This window comes from Siphateles boraxobius, unplaced genomic scaffold (assembly GCF_051911475.1).
Source record: "Siphateles boraxobius isolate OS27281-9 unplaced genomic scaffold, OSU_SipBor_1 63, whole genome shotgun sequence".
NCBI classification, from domain to species: Eukaryota; Metazoa; Chordata; class Actinopteri; order Cypriniformes; family Leuciscidae; genus Siphateles; species Siphateles boraxobius.
Window position 1 is genome coordinate 854,807 of NW_027509190.1, and position 17,492 is coordinate 872,298.

General features: G+C 44.7%; 1 protein-coding gene and 1 long non-coding RNA gene across 2 annotated transcripts in view; both read right to left on the minus strand.

Annotated features, from left to right (window-relative positions):
- The window catches only part of LOC143719431 (FGGY carbohydrate kinase domain-containing protein-like), a 36,977-nt gene extending 33,756 nt beyond the window's left edge, over window positions 1–3,221 (minus strand). The window contains exons 1-3 of the mRNA XM_077209780.1: window positions 3,193–3,221; window positions 409–524; window positions 138–266 (exon numbers count right to left, since the gene is read on the minus strand). Coding sequence (XP_077065895.1) covers window positions 138–266; window positions 409–524; window positions 3,193–3,221 — 274 coding nt within the window. The remainder of the gene's footprint in view (window positions 1–137; window positions 267–408; window positions 525–3,192) is intronic.
- Window positions 3,222–12,455: 9,234 nt separating this feature from the next.
- LOC143719409 (uncharacterized) lies at window positions 12,456–13,074 on the minus strand. Its single transcript, XR_013196500.1, has 3 exons — window positions 13,017–13,074; window positions 12,836–12,935; window positions 12,456–12,541 (listed from the first exon to the last, which is right to left on the minus strand). It is a non-coding gene; the product is annotated as an uncharacterized LOC143719409 (long non-coding RNA).
- Window positions 13,075–17,492: the final 4,418 nt, after the last annotated feature.

Below are 17,492 nucleotides of genomic sequence, written 5' to 3' on the forward strand. Positions count from 1 at the left end.
GGATATAGGCAACAAATCAGAATTGGGCATCAAGACCTGCAGTGTAAACGAGGCCATGACACAGTTTTCTCTTCATTTCAAAGAGACGTGGATGAGCGAGCGCTGCATTAGCACTCAGCTGGTGTGGCGTATCATACCTAACCCTCCTGCGTGTGCGTCTATGAGTGAAGCGGCCACAGCCGTTCCCGGTCTCAGGCCCAGATCTGCAGCCGCCTCTGCGGTCAGTCCTCGTCCTACAGGAGTCCCAGGAATACAAGTCTGCTCACCTGCACACACACACACACACACACACACACACACACACACACACACACACACACACACACACACACACACACACACACACACACTATCAGTCAACACGACCGGCTGAACACACACAGACACCTGAGCTTTACTCTCTCCCACCGATTTTACAATAGCAGTTTTCCATCAGGTCCTCCAAGCCGATGGCGCTCCAGAAGGTGTCGTCCCAGCCTTCAGACGGAGAATACGTCCACTTACAGACAAGAGTACAGAGAGACCTGCATCAGGAGAGCAAGACATGCTGTGTATCACTGCTTGAGCACCTGGCCCTTTGCCCCTTGGTGCCCAAAGAGCCCTTTTGTCAAGGCAAAATTTCCTATCCTTTTTTTGTAATTAAAGGCCCTTTTGTGGATGCCTGCCCAATCTAACTATTAGTAAAATTAATGAATAATAATTTAGCCGTAAATAAAATGACCCACATGATGACCTTTCACCTGACGAACTCACCCGGATGACACGCCGCACGCGCATTTTTTAATATCGCGCGCACTACCAGAGGATATCTTCAACTCCTCGGCTGCTGGTGTATCATACTCAGCAAAGTGATTTTATGGTTTGTTTACTTATTATTGTTATTATTTTACTAGAACGACGTGAAGAGATGTTGTTTATATTGCTGTGTGTAGCCTGCATAAGTAACGTTAGCTTGCTGTTTGAGGGAGAAAAGTTTTAAGAGTGTCGAGGGGCCCGGTCTTTTTATGTCATTTGACTAAAAACTATTCATACTTTGAACTACTATTATTATTATTACAGTATTTATTTAAAAAATGTCGAGAACCTTAAAAATAATTATCACATTACTGGTAAGGCTTACCATATTTATATTTAAGGCTTTTCTTATTTTTTTCTACCTGCAGGTCTTGGTGTGCAGCAGCTTCTGTGAGCATCTCCCTCACAGCAAAGGCAGCAAACTCACTTAACGACTTCAGTAAGAATTTACCAGAACAGGCATATCTATATATTTATATCGCTGTGGGCCTCTAGTCAGTCAACGTAGTGTGATTGCGTAGATCTACGTCACACATAGGCTCACTATTGGCCGACGCTCGACACAAGCAAGAGCACCCTCAGTTGATACTGTAATAACACATTGTATTTGGATAACAGATTTTGGCCCGAACCCAGAGTAATCCCAGGTTTGGGATAGGACAACTAAGTGAGGAGATGGGGTGGTGGATGGACGCTGGAAAACTGTCATATAACAGCGGTAAAAGCTACTGTATGTATACCTCCTTATGTTAATTGAGTTGCCTGGATGACTCCCATGACAATTACTAGGTTAATTATCTGAAAGTGCTTCTCCCGAACTTTGTTAATAAAACATCATTTCACGAGTTCACACTTACATATAGGGGTGTGACAGTTATTATATAACCGTGAGACCGACGGTTATAGTTAAACACCGTCATTAGAGCTCTATAACCGCCAAAACCGTGTTATTTAAATTATTTTTACAAACATGTCTTGTTTGTAATGTAATGTTTGTAATTCAGAATGTTTAAATACTAATATCAGCTTACGAGGGAAACGGAGGCGGAGTTAAGTGATGCTTGGCCGGAGACTGCTGCAGGAGATGATTCGAGAGAGGTCTGTGCCACTTTACCGATCAGAGCGCGCGCTGACACGGAGTAAAGCCTTGTTTATACTCGACGCGTCCGCACGAGCGCGAAGATGCGCGCGGCAAAAATGACGCGTCAGGTATGCAAGATCGGTAAAGCCTTGTTTATACTCGACGCGTCCGCACGAGCGCGAGTCTCGGCTGACTGCGTGCGCACCTCTCCAAACAGACGAGGCGTTTATACTTGACGCGCTCGCCGTTGTGCTATTCTGTGAAACGACAGGGGGCGACTTGGAGTAATTCTCCTCTAAACCACCAGGAATCAGCAGTGAAGAAGTAGCTTGCCGGTTATTAATTGCTGAAATTCATATAAAAAGAGTAATAAATGCAGTAGGTTTATTGTACTTTCACTGCATGTAAACTAGTTAAACAACTGAAGCCTTATTGAAGAGTGTTTAAACCTTAATTTCATCAGCAGGGCTTACTTCTGCTATTGTAGGCTTATTTTGTAAATGTAAGCAGTTACTTTAGACAAGTGCAAACTGGGTGCTTAATGCAAATGTGTTCCTATTCACAAAATGCAAATGTCTCTGTGTATAGAAGGATCATAAACATGCTGGTACAGACGTACCAGTTCGGCCAGATTCGGCTCAAAGTCGTTCATCTTCGGATGCGGCGCCGAGCGAGATTTTACAAAAAGTGCCGTGCACACCGCCAGGCGAAATGGGGTCTTGCGCACCCAAACGCACACGACCGCCCACACCGCAATGACGTCATTTTTGCCGCGCGCACCTTCGCGCTCTAGCGGACGCGTCGGGTATAAACAAGGCTTTAGGTGTTTGGTTATTACTTCGCTCGACCGGGAGGGGTCGCGCTGCATCCGACGGGAGCCTACAGCTCACAACATCGGAAGAGCGATAATTATAGTGTAAAGAAAACAACCAACCAAATTAAAAAGTCATTTTTTTATTCCATTTCCACCTATCATAGTCCTCAAGTATCTCTGGTTATTTTAACGTCTATTTTTAATCAGTAATTATGTTCAGGATAGGGTACACATATTCTAAGAGCTATTTCCTTGTTGTGGATTAAAGTCCTTGTCTCTTCAAACGTGTGTTTGTGTGTGTGTGTGTGTGTGTGTGTGTGTGTGTATTTATGTATTATGCACATTTTATTATTGTTCTTCTGTCTTTTACAACTGTTTTAACTATTGTTCTTGTGTAGTGATGTTTCAGACAGTTGTAATTGTATAACTGGAGTGACAAACAACTTGAATGTGAGCCTACATGGTAAATTCAAACTATCCAAGCATGACTTAGCCTACCAACCTGTGTAGGAGGAGCTGACTGCTCTTCATCAATACTGCTGTACCTATACTGAGCCGTTTCACTGCTGCTGTAGAAGCTGTGGCTGCCTCTGACTCTTTTCTTTTTTGAAGAAGCTCTGAATATCTCTGCTTCTCTTCATAACTATTCTCTTAACCCTAACCCTGGGGGAAATGTAATTCAATCACTCAATCAATCAGTTAGTCAATTCACTTTGAAGTAATAGCTATAACTACAAACATAAAGCAGGATCATTGTCAAATTGGGTTAGAATCAGTGTGCAAAATACAGGTGTTCGTGGGGCTCTGGAACCCCTTAAATAACAGCTTTGACTCCATTAAAATGTCAAAAAGAAAGGTGTCAGCAATGTGCCTAAATATAGGATCTACAAAGGTTTATTTTTACATAACTAAACTATTTTTATAACGTACTCGGTTACTAACGTAACCTCGGTTCTCTCTAGAGAGGGAACGAGTACTGCGTAATATCTTACACTATGGGGAAAACCTCTTTTCCACGAGATATTGAAGCCAAAAATTATCCTTAATTTTGAATTAATTTAAAACGCTGTGCAGCAGCATGCAGATATAGGCAAGACGGCTTTCGCGCCTATTGGCTGCCCTGCGGCAACAGCAGCAGCCTATCGAGAGAGGCTCTGCGTGACACATATCCAATGGGGGCATTTCACGCCCATTTCATCACGTCCCGCCAGAAAGGGCGTGGTCACGCCCTATAAACATAGCTCGATTAGGCTGGTACAACTGGTTTTCATCGCCGAAGCGAACCAGAGCTGTGTATGCACGGCAAGATACGCAGTACTCGTTCCCTCTCTAGAGAGAACCGAGGTTACGTTAGTAACCAAGTACGTTCTCTTACGAGAGTATCCCACGTACTGCGTAATATCTTACGCTATGGGGAACACAATGCAAAACGCAGTGCGTACTGGGATCCGACACCAAAGTCCCAAGGGCAGTAGCCCGGGGCTCATATAGTGCATAATCACCATAGACTCACAGAGAGTCTGAGAAGAGAGGCTGCAAGCATCATTCCCCATGAAATAGCATCCTACAGGAGCTAGTTATGTTAACAGTGTTTCACGCATACAGGGTGAACGTGTTCAGCCTGAACTGGGTAATAGTACGGGTTATTCAACACCCATGGAGCTGTTTTATCGCTCAGTGAGCGATGCACAAGCGAAACTCAGCATCTGGGCCGGCACAGCGGGGCAGATAGCACTGAATTCTATACCGACAGAAGCTTGGCTTGTAAGGCGGGAACCTCTAGGTTGTAAAACCTTATAAATGTAGACGGCGAGGCCCAGCCCGTGGCCGTACAGATATCGGTAACCCCACTATACCACGCCCACGATGAGGCCACGCCTATCATGGAGTGCGCTCTGACACCCAAAGGACACTGCAGGCCCTTAGAAGTGTAAGCCAGTGCTATGGCGTCGACTATCCATCTGGATAGGCTCTGTTTTGATGCGGCCAGTCCCTTGGAGCGTCCGCCAAACAAAACGAAGAGCTGCTCAGTCTGTCTGAAGACCGACGAGCGGGACACATAAGCTCTCAGTGCCCTGACAGGGCAGAGGAGACTCGCATCCTTCTCCTCATCACGAACCGGGAGGGCGCACAGGGAAATAACCTGGGCCCTGAACGGTGTGTTGAGGGATGTGGGCACATACCCGTGCATTGTTTTGAGTATGACTTTTGAGCCATTAGGCTCAAACTCCATGCATGACGCGCTTACCGAAAGCGCTTGCAAGTCCCCTACGCGCTTCACTGAAGCGAGAGCCATAAGGAATACCGTTTTGAGAGAAGGATGTTTCATGTCTGACAAATGGATTGGCTCGAATGGGGCACCTTTCATGGCTTCCAAAACCGTAGAAAGGTCCCTCACAGGGACTAAGGGGGGTCTGGGAGGATTCAGCCTCCGAGCTCCCCTGAGGAATCGCACGACCAGGTCGTTTTTCCCCAGTGACTGGCCAGACGTCGGTTTTGCAAACACCGCTATGGCCGCCACGTATACTTTGAGCGTGGATGGGGTTCTGCCCTTATCCAGCAGCTCCTGAAGGAAGGAGAGCACTTCCGTAACTCCACATTCTGCGGGTGAAAAGCCCTGAGCTTGACACCAGGCAGAGAACTCTGACCACTTTGAGGAATAGAGCCGTCTAGTAGACGGGGCTCTAGCCTGCGTGATTGTATTTAACACTCCCCCTGGGAGGTTAGCGGGTACCCGTTGATGGCCCATGCATGTAGGGACCATAATTACGGACGAGGATGCCAAATCGAGCCCTTTGCCTGAGAGAGGAGGTCTCTCCTCACCGGTATCGGGCAGTGCTGGTCCGCCGCATTAGGACTGGGAACCAATTCTGGTTTGTCCAGAGCGGAGCCACGAGTAGCACTGGGCATCCGTTTTCCCTGATTTGTTCCAGCACTTGAGGCTGGAGCGAGACGGGGGAAAAGCAAAGAGGGGGCAGCGGGGCCACACATGGGCCAGCGCATCCCTGCTCTTGCAGAAAATGTTCGGACAGTGAGCGCTTTCTTGAGACGCGAACAGGTCCACCTGTGCTCTTCCGAATGTCTCCCTCAGCAGTTGGATCGTCTGCAGGTGCAGCGACCATTCCCCTGCTGGGACATTGTTTCTGGACAGATGGTCCCAGATTCAGGCGACCAGGCACATGCGCTGCTTTCAGTGAAAGCAGGTTGTGCTGAGCCCAGACCAGGAGGCGTTCCGTCAGCCTGTAAAGGTTTCGGGACCTGACGCCACCCTGGTGATTTTTGTATGCCACCACTGACATGTTGTCCGACCGGACTAAGAGATGGCGGCCTTTTATCTGGGGACAAAAACGCCATAGCGCGTTGTCGACTGCCAGCATTTCTAGACAGTTTATGCGTAGGAGCTTTTCCCGTTCTGACCACTGGCCGAAGAACGGTCTGCCCTCGAGCTTCCCATCCCGAGGTGGAGGCATCCGTGGACACCACCGTCACACTCGAGGGAGTCCCCAGACACACGCCTGACTGATACCAGTCGGCTATTTTCCAAGGTTCCAGAGGCGAAACGCATTTCATGTCCACCCTGAGGTGAAACAGACCAGAGGTCCATGCCCGGGGTGGAACTCGCACTTTCAGCCATAACAGCAGTGGGCGTATGCGTAGCAGGCCCATCTGGAGTACTGAAGATGCCGAGGCCATGAGGCCCAGCATTTTCTGAAACCTTTTGAGCCGGACTATAGAGCCACGGCGAAAGGATTTCGCGGTGCGCTGAATGTCCAGTTCTCACAGTTCTCACAAAATAGATTTTCTGGCTAGGAAACAGCGAACTCTTCACCAAATTGACTGTGAGACCCAGATTCTCGAGATGCTCGAGTAATGTGGTTCTGTGTTCTATGAGCTCTGAATGTGATCAAACTAGAATCAGCCAATCATCCAAGTAGTTCAAAACTCACATGCCCTGAAGTCTCAGGGGTGCGAGGGCCGCATCCATGCACTTCGTAAATGTACGGGGTGCTAGGGGTATGCCGAACGGTAGGACTGTGTATTGATATGCCTGGCCCTCGAAGGCGAATCTCAAGAATCGCCTGTGACGTGACGCTATTTGTATTTGGAAATAGGCATTTTTCAGATCTATTGACATAAACCAGTCTCCCTGGCGCACTTGCGCGAGGATTTTCCTGGTTGTCAGCATTCTGAACTGGCGCTTCATAAGCACTCTGTTCAGCTGTCGCAGATCTAGAATGGGTCTGAGACCCCCGTCTTTTTTCGGTACCAGAAAATATCTGCTGTATAAGCCCCCCTTCGCTCTGAGCCTGAGATAAAGGTTCTATGGCCCCTTTGCTCAGCAGTTTTGCTATTTCGGCTCGAAGTAGATGAGATACTTCGTTGTTTACCGTGGTTTCGACTCGCGCCGTGTAACGGCAGGGACGTCGAGCAAACTGTAGCGAATAGCCTCTTTTTATAGTGTTCAACACCCATTCTGATACCCCGGGAAGCTTTGCCCACGCATCTGCGTGAATAGCTAGGGGTAGAATGAAATCCGGGCTCTGGCCGCGGCATAGCGGCAGCTGCAGAGCTTCGGTGTGCTGAGACATAAACACTGTGTTTATAGTGTGTGAGGCGGGAGGCGCGCCGATCACGGCGGGCAGCCTGGTCGCGCTCGAATTCTCTGTGACAGGTTGTGGAGAGAGAGCGAGCGGGACAAACCCTGTGGGGTTGAGCGTGTCTGTGAAGGAATGTGGGCGCGGGACGGCGGGCACATTCACTGCACTGAGAACACCGTCGGCTTGTGCTGACCGAATGTGCGTCGTGTGTGTTTCGTTTTTACAGAAAACGAGGGACACGCATCGTGTAGTGTTGCCACTGTGTCGTGGGCACATTCACTACATTTTTGCACAATCGACATGAGTCGATTTTATTTGTGCTAGCCCTGAACTGTGGCGGGCTGTGTCTGTGTGTGGGAATGGGCACTGAGACGTGGGCATTCTTACAACACTCATAACACCATCGGCCGTGACCGGAATACCAGAAAATACACTCTTTTGGGAATTATCTGGGTCGCCGTAAAAATGGCATTTGTGTGCAGGCAAGCGGGCTGTGGTGCCGGCTTGTTTACCGCGAAATACACTGGAACAGTCACATTGTTTGGAACTGAACGAGCGAGAAGTTTCGGTGGAGTCTGGCCGCGGCGAGACTTAAACACCGTGGGTCTTAGCTGACTGTATGTGGGTTGGTTTCGTTTTACCGGCTGTGTTTGTGTGTAGAAATGAACACTGGGCTGTGTTCGGTTTGGGTGACTGCTCCCTTTTCGGTGCAAGTCTGGCCGCGGCGAGACTAAATTTTATCTGCTGCGAGACCTGGGATCGAACACGGGTCTCCCGTGCAAAGGCTTTGGGTTTTGCCTCTGAGCCACAGGGGGAAACGACAAAATCTTAAAATAGCTCGAGCAGATAAGAGAGCGTCATCACAGTTTGTATGTGTTGGCATTTGTTTGCAGGCGTGCGTGTTATACAACAGGCTCATTGCTGCAATATTGAACTTTTTCAGCCGCTCGAACTAAGAGGAGCTGAGAAATGTTTGAGAAATGGAGAATGGCCACTGGATTGTGACCAAAACACACTCTTTCCTCATTTCGCCGGTGACGCATGTCCACGGGGGGCGGGATAGCTTTCTTGTAACGTAAAGAAAGCTAGCCGCGCAGCGGTTTTGATGCTCGGGGCCGCGCTGGCACGGCGCTTTTATGGCGCGGCGCTACAGCTGGCTGAAGTGCAGGCTCTGAGAATGATGCCAGGCAAGTCCTCAGAGTCACCATCGGCAGTAGCTCACAGTGAGGGCATCCGCCGTGGACGAGAGCGAGAGCCGCATGATCCTCACCCAGGCAGGAAACGCAGATGACATGGCGATCCTCTTCACTGAGTGTGGCTCGGCACGAGCCGCAGGATCTATGCATCTTGAAAAAGACGCAGCTCTTTTAGGAGAGGGAGAGAGACAGTGAAAAAATGTGTGTCGCAGCAGCGAACACACACACTTGCAGAAAAGGATATAATGCCGGAAAGCGTAGCAGGTACGGCGGCTAAAGGCGGCGATGCCAGCGACTTCAGACTCAAGGCTCGTCCCGCTGTGTGCTTTTTCTCAGACGGCGTGGCTTCTCACTCCGGATCGATAGGCTGCTGCTGTTGCCGCAGGGCAGCTAATAGGCGCGCAAGCCGTCTTGCCTATGTCTGCATGCTGCTGCACAGCGTTTTACATTAATTCAAGGTTAAGGATAATTTTTGGCTTCAATATCTCGTGGAAAAGAGGTTTTCCACATAGCGTAAGATATTACGCAGTACGAGAGATACTCTCGTAAGAGAACTACTCTTACCACTCACTTATAATAACACAATTAACACATATTGCATCTCAAACATTTGTGGCATTTGAATGCAATTTACTCTGCCTCTGCTTATTTAAACATCTAAAAATATGTGAACTGTGAAGATGAGCTAATTGATAAAAACAAAAAGTCCTTTATTTCCAAGAGAAAATATGTATTTAAACAGCCCTTAAATCACAGAGCAAATAAATAAGTCACAGCTTGTTCTTGTGTTATAGCTAGCTACTGAAATCTACACTGTCACACTATATTTCACACACTGGTTAGCCAAATTGAACACACACATCTGCAAAAATCACTCTCAGTCTTCAGTCAAGAAAATAGCGTTTCATATTTAATGGCGGTATCCAAATAACAATTAAAAAAACAAAATGCTAACGTTCATTGCTTAACTTGGTTCGGACGGAACGACGTCCACGCGATGAAACCGGGGGTTCGGCGGCTGTGACTGGAGGAGGAGGGATGATCCTAGTGGCGCCGGATTGCGGCAGAGGATCAGGGGAGAGAAAGGATTCGTCATCAAACGGCTAGAGTTCGATTTCAGACATGTTGCAATTGGGCGGGGGCCAAATGCTGGAAAGCTGTCATAGAACAGCTGTAAAATCTGCTGTATACCTCCTGATGTTAGCTAATTGAGTTGACTGGATGAGCTCCTCCCATGACAATTAGGTTAATTATCTGAACGTGCCTCTCCCGAACTTTGTTAATAAAATATTAGCGAGTGAAAATCAGGGCTAAAATCAGGGCTGAAAACTTGTGTAATCGTGCATAAGACCTTGTCCATACTAATACGTTTTCGTTTGAAAACACTTTTTTTTCCTCCATTTTGGCCTTCAGTCCACACTGAGACGGTGTTTTTATAAATGAAAACTAAGCTTTTTGAAAAACGCTCTCCAAAGCGGATAAATTTGAAAACGCCATTTTGGCATTGTAGTGTGGACTGTCAAAACGGAGGTATTTGAAAACGATGACGCATGTTTAGTCATGTGACACATATTGTACCGGTATATATTCATGTTTATACCGGTATTGTGCATCTTATGTGCCATTCACTTTCACACTGTTGCTAAAATGTTACTTTCATATCACAGTTCTGCAAAGACCAAACATATGGTGACTGAGTGCAACCTGGTGAACTCAGTGAATGCTGATATATTTTGCTAAATAGCATTATCCTGCCAGAGGAATTGCGCGATAACTTTATCATTTATTTTTCCATTTGTATCATCTCATTGAGCTTTTGTGAGAATTCCATTTCCTGTCAACAACACAAAATGAACGAATCACTCTCTGAGACAACTCAGTGCTCCTGAGTCATATTAAAGATTCGTTTACAGTGAAAAAAATCACTCATGACCGACCCATCACTAACACTAGTGTGGAGGAGAAGCTTTTGGAAAACGTTAATGTGGATGGACAGCGTTTTTATACGAAAACGCCGTTTTCAAATGTATCCGGATTAATGTAGACGTAGCCTTAGAGATGTATTGTGCATTGTTGGCGGCTTCATTGCACTTTGTGAGATCGTGATGAAATGACAGAGCGACAGCATTAGTGATTGTAAAGGGAGCAGTCTTGACTCGCATTCGAGGCTTCAGCCTATTTAATCCATTGAATAACACTATTATTTTTCATGCTGCTAAGAGAACCGACGCCAATTGCATGCTGTAAAGTTTCAGAAGTGACCTGGATTCACGCAGCACGGGATAGAAATATGACGCTAAAATAGTAACGCATTGAAGCAATGTAAAGGCACACTAAATTAATAGAAAAATATTTGTAGTATATATATTTTTTAAATTCTATTCCAAATATTTGCAAAAGTTATGACTTGTAAATAATAGGAATGTAACGACAAAATCTCACGATACAATAATACCTTGGTGTAAAGACCACGGTACGATCATTATTGCGATATTTAAAAAAAAAAAAAGAAAGAGTGACAAATGAAGACTTGGAAAAAGGTGCCATATGTGTTTATTAAACAATGATTAAACATTACAATGATGTACAAATTAACCATGTAATTTCCTGACTCTTTTTTTGTATCCTCATAACTTCTGCTTAGAAGGTATATACACACACATACAGAGAGAGAGAGAGAGAGAGAGAGAGAGAGAGAGAGAGAGAGAGAGACAAACACACAGAGAGACAGACAGACAGACACACAGACACACACACACACACACAGAGAGAGAGTGAGAGAGAGAGAGCGAGAGAGAGAGAGAGTGAGAGAGAGAGAGAAACACACACCGAGAGAGAGAGAGAGAGAGACAGACAAACAAACAAACAAACAAACACACACACACAGCGACAGACTGACGGACACACACGGGTTAATATTTGGGTGAACTCCCCTCATTACTGTCATAACGTTAGTTAACTCACTCTCATTACTGCAAAAAGATAAAACTGAATACAGCCCGCTATTTCCTTCATGCAAATTGCATATCCGTTTTCAACTGCTTTGTTTGTTTACATCGGTAGAATGACTGTAACATTAAGTCTCTCACAGTGAAACTCCTACCTGCTTCGCGCGCGTCTGGAGTAAACGCGTTTACTCTCATTCGCTTCTGCAGGACTTCAGTCAGAGTTTCAGCGACTGAAGTGAAAAACATTTGTAACAAGGGCCCTCAACGTAGGTTGGAGCAATGGACCAGTTTCTAGGTCAGTGGAGAACAGAATATTGGCAGTAACTGAATCACAGACATCAAGTAAGGAAAGTATTTGTAATTGTAAATTGAACAGTCATATACATAAAATGGAACAGAGTTTTAAACAGCAATGATAACAAAACCATAAAATTATACACAAATTATGAATTCTCTGTTGTCTTTGGGTTTTCTTATCTAATTCCTTTAAGATTTAAATTCCTTTTCTTTTTTTCTTAAAACAATTTAATAAATGTTATCTATTTGATCTCTGTTTACATATATCTTTAGTAAGACTTTTATTAGATTGTTCCGTATTTTTTTTGTTTTATTATTTTAGAGTTTAGGGTTCTAATTCTATTTTGCCTTTAGTGTTATAATTTCCTATACCGTGTTAGACAAACCAAATAATCTCTTAAACAAAGTAAAATGGTGTATAACCATAATTTGACCAACGGAAACTTCTTATCACACTGAAATGGTAAAAGGAAATTCAATATTTACATGTGACCCACATTCAATAAACAACACTCTTGTTTTAACTCTTTCTTTGAATTGTCTCTTGAATATTGTCCAGAAAAAAGAATCCTTTAAGAGATCCAGTGAGTAAATGCACAATCAGTTCAATCCTACCAGTTCGAAGAAGTGGTCCAAACAGAAAAAAAAAAGAAAAGTCCTCCTAATTGAAGAAGTTGATGTCTCTGGCGCAACGAAAACCTTGTGATACAGTAAAAGTGTCTTTTCCCCAGGCTCAGAAATCAGCATTCAATTTTGGTGGCTCGCCATCTCAAATCCATGAGAGAATTTTCCAATGAAGCAGTAAACCTGACCTGTTTTACCAAAACAGTGTCATTAACATTCGATATTATTTCTTTATAACTTTTCTGCTCTTTAAACAGTGTTTAAACATACATTTTCACTTTCATGACGAACATGTGATATCTCACAGGCATATTGACAATGTGCAAATTAATATTCATTCATAGCTAAGCAAAAATATATTACTCAACATTTCAAAAATCATATTAACATTCAGAAAATATGCAAATAGACTTCACAGCGTGCATAATATGCATAATAACATAAAATACATCCATTATAGAAAATACAACAAATAAACTCACCAAATCCCGAGTTTCACAGTTTTTTTTTTAAACACCCGCTTCAGATTCAAAGGAGCTTCACAATCGGCTAGAATCCGCACTTAAATCAGCAATCACCATTCTAAAATGATTTATCATCATCAACCACAAAGTATTATAAAGTTGCTTATAACCTTATTAAATGAATTTTAACAATATAAACCTTATTAATCCTTTCTGCATCACTCTCATCTCGTGTTCACCGCGTCTCTCATCTCGTGTTCAGCGCGTCTCTCGCATTTCCGTGTGTCATCCGCTGACGTCATACGCAACTCGTGTACACGTAATATATCACATGTTCGGTGCTAGACCATAATGCATATTATTTTTATTTATTTTTATTTAATTCACAATGGATATGAATAGATCGTTTCAACTTTTTTATTAAAAGTTTAGCTATTAGAATATGCAATTATATTATCCATTTATTAATTTTTTTAGTACCAAATTTAACATGGGTTACACCCTCCCTTCTTTAAATCCACGCAAGTCCCTTTGCGTTATGATGATGCCTTCTAATCAGTGTTAAGGCCTATTTCTTAGGGTGTTTAACCGATCTGGGTTGCTCTGTTAACGTTTCAATGAAAGCTGTGTTCAACCCTTGCAGAAGAGATTGAATAATAGATACCATGGGATTTCCCAACTCAGGGTAAGTCAATCTTTTGGATCTTTGTCTCACTCTTTTGGACTTCCTTAATCTACTTTCAGCTTCACATTCATCTGACTCTGTGTCTTCTTCAGGTGTTGCAGATTCAACTGGACCCAGTCTGTCTCCTTCCACTGGAATATGAAGTATGGATTTTTGATTTTGTTCTGTTTTAGTGTTAGTTTCATTCTCCATTCTGTAATTTGCAGGAGCATTCAGACTTTGTTGCTCTGTTTCAGACAGACATATTCTCTCTTCCAACATTTCCCTTTCAGGTATCACATCACTGTGCACTGAGGCTGGTCCAGAAACAAGACTGAGTTTCAGGTAAGTATTCTTCATGTGTACCTTCAATGATGTTGGCACTGGCAAGGTTTGAATCAGGTTGCATCTGGGTAACAGGTTCAACATTTCTGAAAGGAATTTTTCTTGATGTTCTCACAACGTCAAACTCCTTAACAAATCTCACTGGAGTGGTTTTGGAATTTGGCTCAATTTCTTGCACCAGATAATCATCGTCCTCTCCCTCATGATCCAGACATTGCTCTGAACTCTCTGGTTCTTCCTCATTTACTTCTCTCGGAACCGTTCTCCCTCTTTGTGACTTAAGTACCATTTTCTCTTCCTCCACAGAGGGTGACAAGAAACCACAAGGCAATAACAAGTCCCTGTGGAGCGTCCGCAAAGGTCCTTCCTTTCCTTCTGGTTTCACGGTGTAAACAGGAAGCTCACCAGCACGGTTCACCACAATGTATACTTCAGAGTCCCATTTATCAGCCAATTTGTGCTTCCCTCTGAGACGCACATTTCTGACAAGAATTCGATCACCCTCATCAAGTGAAGATTCTGTCACTCTTTTGTCATACCGTGTCTTGTTCCTTGCTGCAACCTTTGCTGCATTCTTTCTGGCAAGCTCATAACTCTCCTGCAAGTGTGTTTTCAAAGTTTTCACATACTGGGAATGGAACTCATTATGGCTGTTACTCACAGGTACTCTAAACGCGAGATCTATTGGCAACCTAGGCTGCCGGCCAAACATCAACTCATATGGAGTGAACCCTGTAGTTTCATGTTTAGTGCAATTATATGCATGCACAACAGGCTTCACAAAGTCTCTCCAATGGGTTTTGTCTTTGTTTCTCAGAGTACCCAGCATACTCAACAGCGTTCGGTTGAACCGTTCAACCGGGTTTCCCCTGGGATGATACGGTGTGGTTCGGACTTTACGAATACCGGCAATCTCACACAACTCTTTAATGGTCTTGCTCTCAAAATCAGGCCCTTGATCACTATGAAGCCTTTCAGGTATGCCATAGTGCACAATGAAGTTTTCCCAAAGGCTTTTTGCGACTGTCTTGGCCTTCTGATTTGATGTGGGGACCGCTACAGCGTACTTCGTGAAATAATCAGTTATCACCAAGATGTCCTTTGTATTGCTACGATCTGGTTCCAAAGATAGGAAATCCATACATACCAACTCAAGTGGCCTAGATACTTGAATATTCACTAATGGCGCTGCTCTCTCAGGTGGAGTCTTTCTGCACACGCACCGGTCGCATGTCTTGATCTTCACCTCCACATCTGTAGCCATCCTTGGCCAATAAAAACGGGCTCGAGCAAGATCAAGGGTTCTTTCCATACCCATATGGCCCATATTGTCATGCAGTTGCTCCATGACAATAGGCCTCAGATTCTTTGGGAGAACAAGCTGGTAAGTTGTATGTTCACCAACCACTCTTTTCCTATAAAGAATACCCTCCTTCAGCTCTAACTTTTTCCATTCTCGCAGATAAAATGGGAGTTCTGGTAATTCTTTCCTCAGTACAGGCAAAGACGGTTTCCCTGATTCCAGTTGGAAGATGACTTCCTGTATTGCTGGATCAGCTCTTTGTTTATCTTTCAGTTCTTCCTCTGTCATCTGAGGAACCACTGGAAATCCTTCAAAGCATTCATAAGTCTCAGGAATCGCCTCTGAACTCACAGAAAGGGACTCAATCAGAGGAATGTAATCACCGTCCGCAGCTGTGCGTACCAGATGTTTATCGTTGATAGCTTGGACTACATCATTGGAGACCAAGACTGAATTCCCCTCCTCAGGTAAGTGGTGCAAAGTGAATTGACGTATGCGTTCCTGCTCCTTCTGTGATATCCTGTCGTTGGTAAGCATTCCATGAGGCCGTCTTGACAGTCCATCTGCATCTAGGTTACTCTTTCCCGGACGATATTGAAGAGTGAAAGAGAATGTGGACAAGGCAGAAAGCCATCTGTAACTTGTCGCGTCCAGTTTTGCAGATGTCAACACATAAGTTAACGGATTGCTATCTGTGACCACTTTGAAATTGCTTCCATACAGGTAATCAGAAAACTTCTCCGTGACTCCCCATTTCAGGGCCAAGAACTCGAGCTTATGAGCAGGGTAACGAGCCTCACTCCTTGAAAGCCCACGGCTGGTGAAAGCAATTGCTCGCAGTTCTCCCCCTTGCTGCTGGTAAAGTGCGACACCTAGCCCGGTTGTGCTAGCATCGGTGTGCAACTCGTATGGCAGTGTGGGGTCAGCAAATCCCAATACGGGTGCTGTGGTGAGTTTCTCTATGAGCGTGTCAAAAGCCTGTTGACAACTTTCTGTCCATCTTCCTCCAAAAGGCACTTTAGGACTCAGGTAGGACGTTATCTTGCTCTTGCCTTTACAGTTCTTGCGGAACGGTGGATATCCGACAGTCAAGTCATTTAGTGGCTTTGCGATCTTGGAGTAATCTCGGATGAAACAGCGATAATAGCCAGAAAACCCCAAGAAGGAACGTAATTCTTTGAGAGTTTTAGGACTTGGCCAGGTTTTAATAGTTTCTATTTTTTGAGGATCGGTTTCCACGCCATTCTGTGACACAATATGTCCTAAATACCTAACAGATGTCTGGAGAAATTTACACTTCTCTACTGAAAGCTTCAATCCATACTCTTTCAAGCGATTTAGGACATGCAAAAGGCGGATTTCATGTTCTTCTAGTGTCTCAGAAAATATGATTAAATCATCCAAGAATACCAGAACTTCAGTGAGGTTAATATCGCCCATACACTTTTCCATAAGGCGCTGAAATGTACTGGGAGCATTCGTTATCCCCTGAGGCATTCGATTGAACTCCCAGAACCCAAGAGGACAAACAAAAGCGGTTTTGGGCTTATCCTTTTCCTCAACTTCAATCTGGTAATAGCCAGACTTAAGATCGAGCACTGAAAACCACTTAGATCCACGGAGTGCCGAAAAGGCCTCTTCAAGATTCGGCAGTGCATAAGCATCCTTTATGGTCTGTGTGTTCAATTTACGGTAGTCGATACACAGCCTCACATCGCCGTTCTTCTTTTTGACGACCACAATGGGTGACGAAAAGGATGATTCCGATTCCCGAATGATTCCAGCCTCAAGCAACTCTTCCAGATGTCGACGAACTGCTTCAAAGTCATCAGGATGTATGGGTCGGGCCCTGTGCTTAAAAGGAGTATTGTCATGTAGCTTGATGCTGTGCTTCACCTTGTCAGTTCGCCCCACATCGAAATCATGCATAGCAAAAACTTCTGACATGTCCCTTAACTTCTGGGAAATCCTCTCCTTCCATTCTTTGGTTAGTGGAGAGTCGCCGAAATCAAAGCAGAGTTCCTTAGTAGATCTCTCTTCTCCATTGGAAGACACGTCACCCTTCGGATTGCTCTTACTTGAAATTACTCTCTGTATGGCATGGACTTCCGCAATTACACTCTTTCCAGGAATGGTGATATCATGCTCAGTCTCATTTTTAAGCACTACAGAGACTTTACGAGATGGATGCTTGGGTAAGTCAAGAAGACAGCTTGCAACTAAAAGTCCTCCAGGAACAGAGGAATGAGAGGGGGGTTCCATGACTACCCACCTATCCGTCACTTGTCCTTTTACACTCACAACTCCCTCCATGACAAGATTCTGCCCTGCAGGTACGATAGTGGCATCAGCGGTGGGGAGTC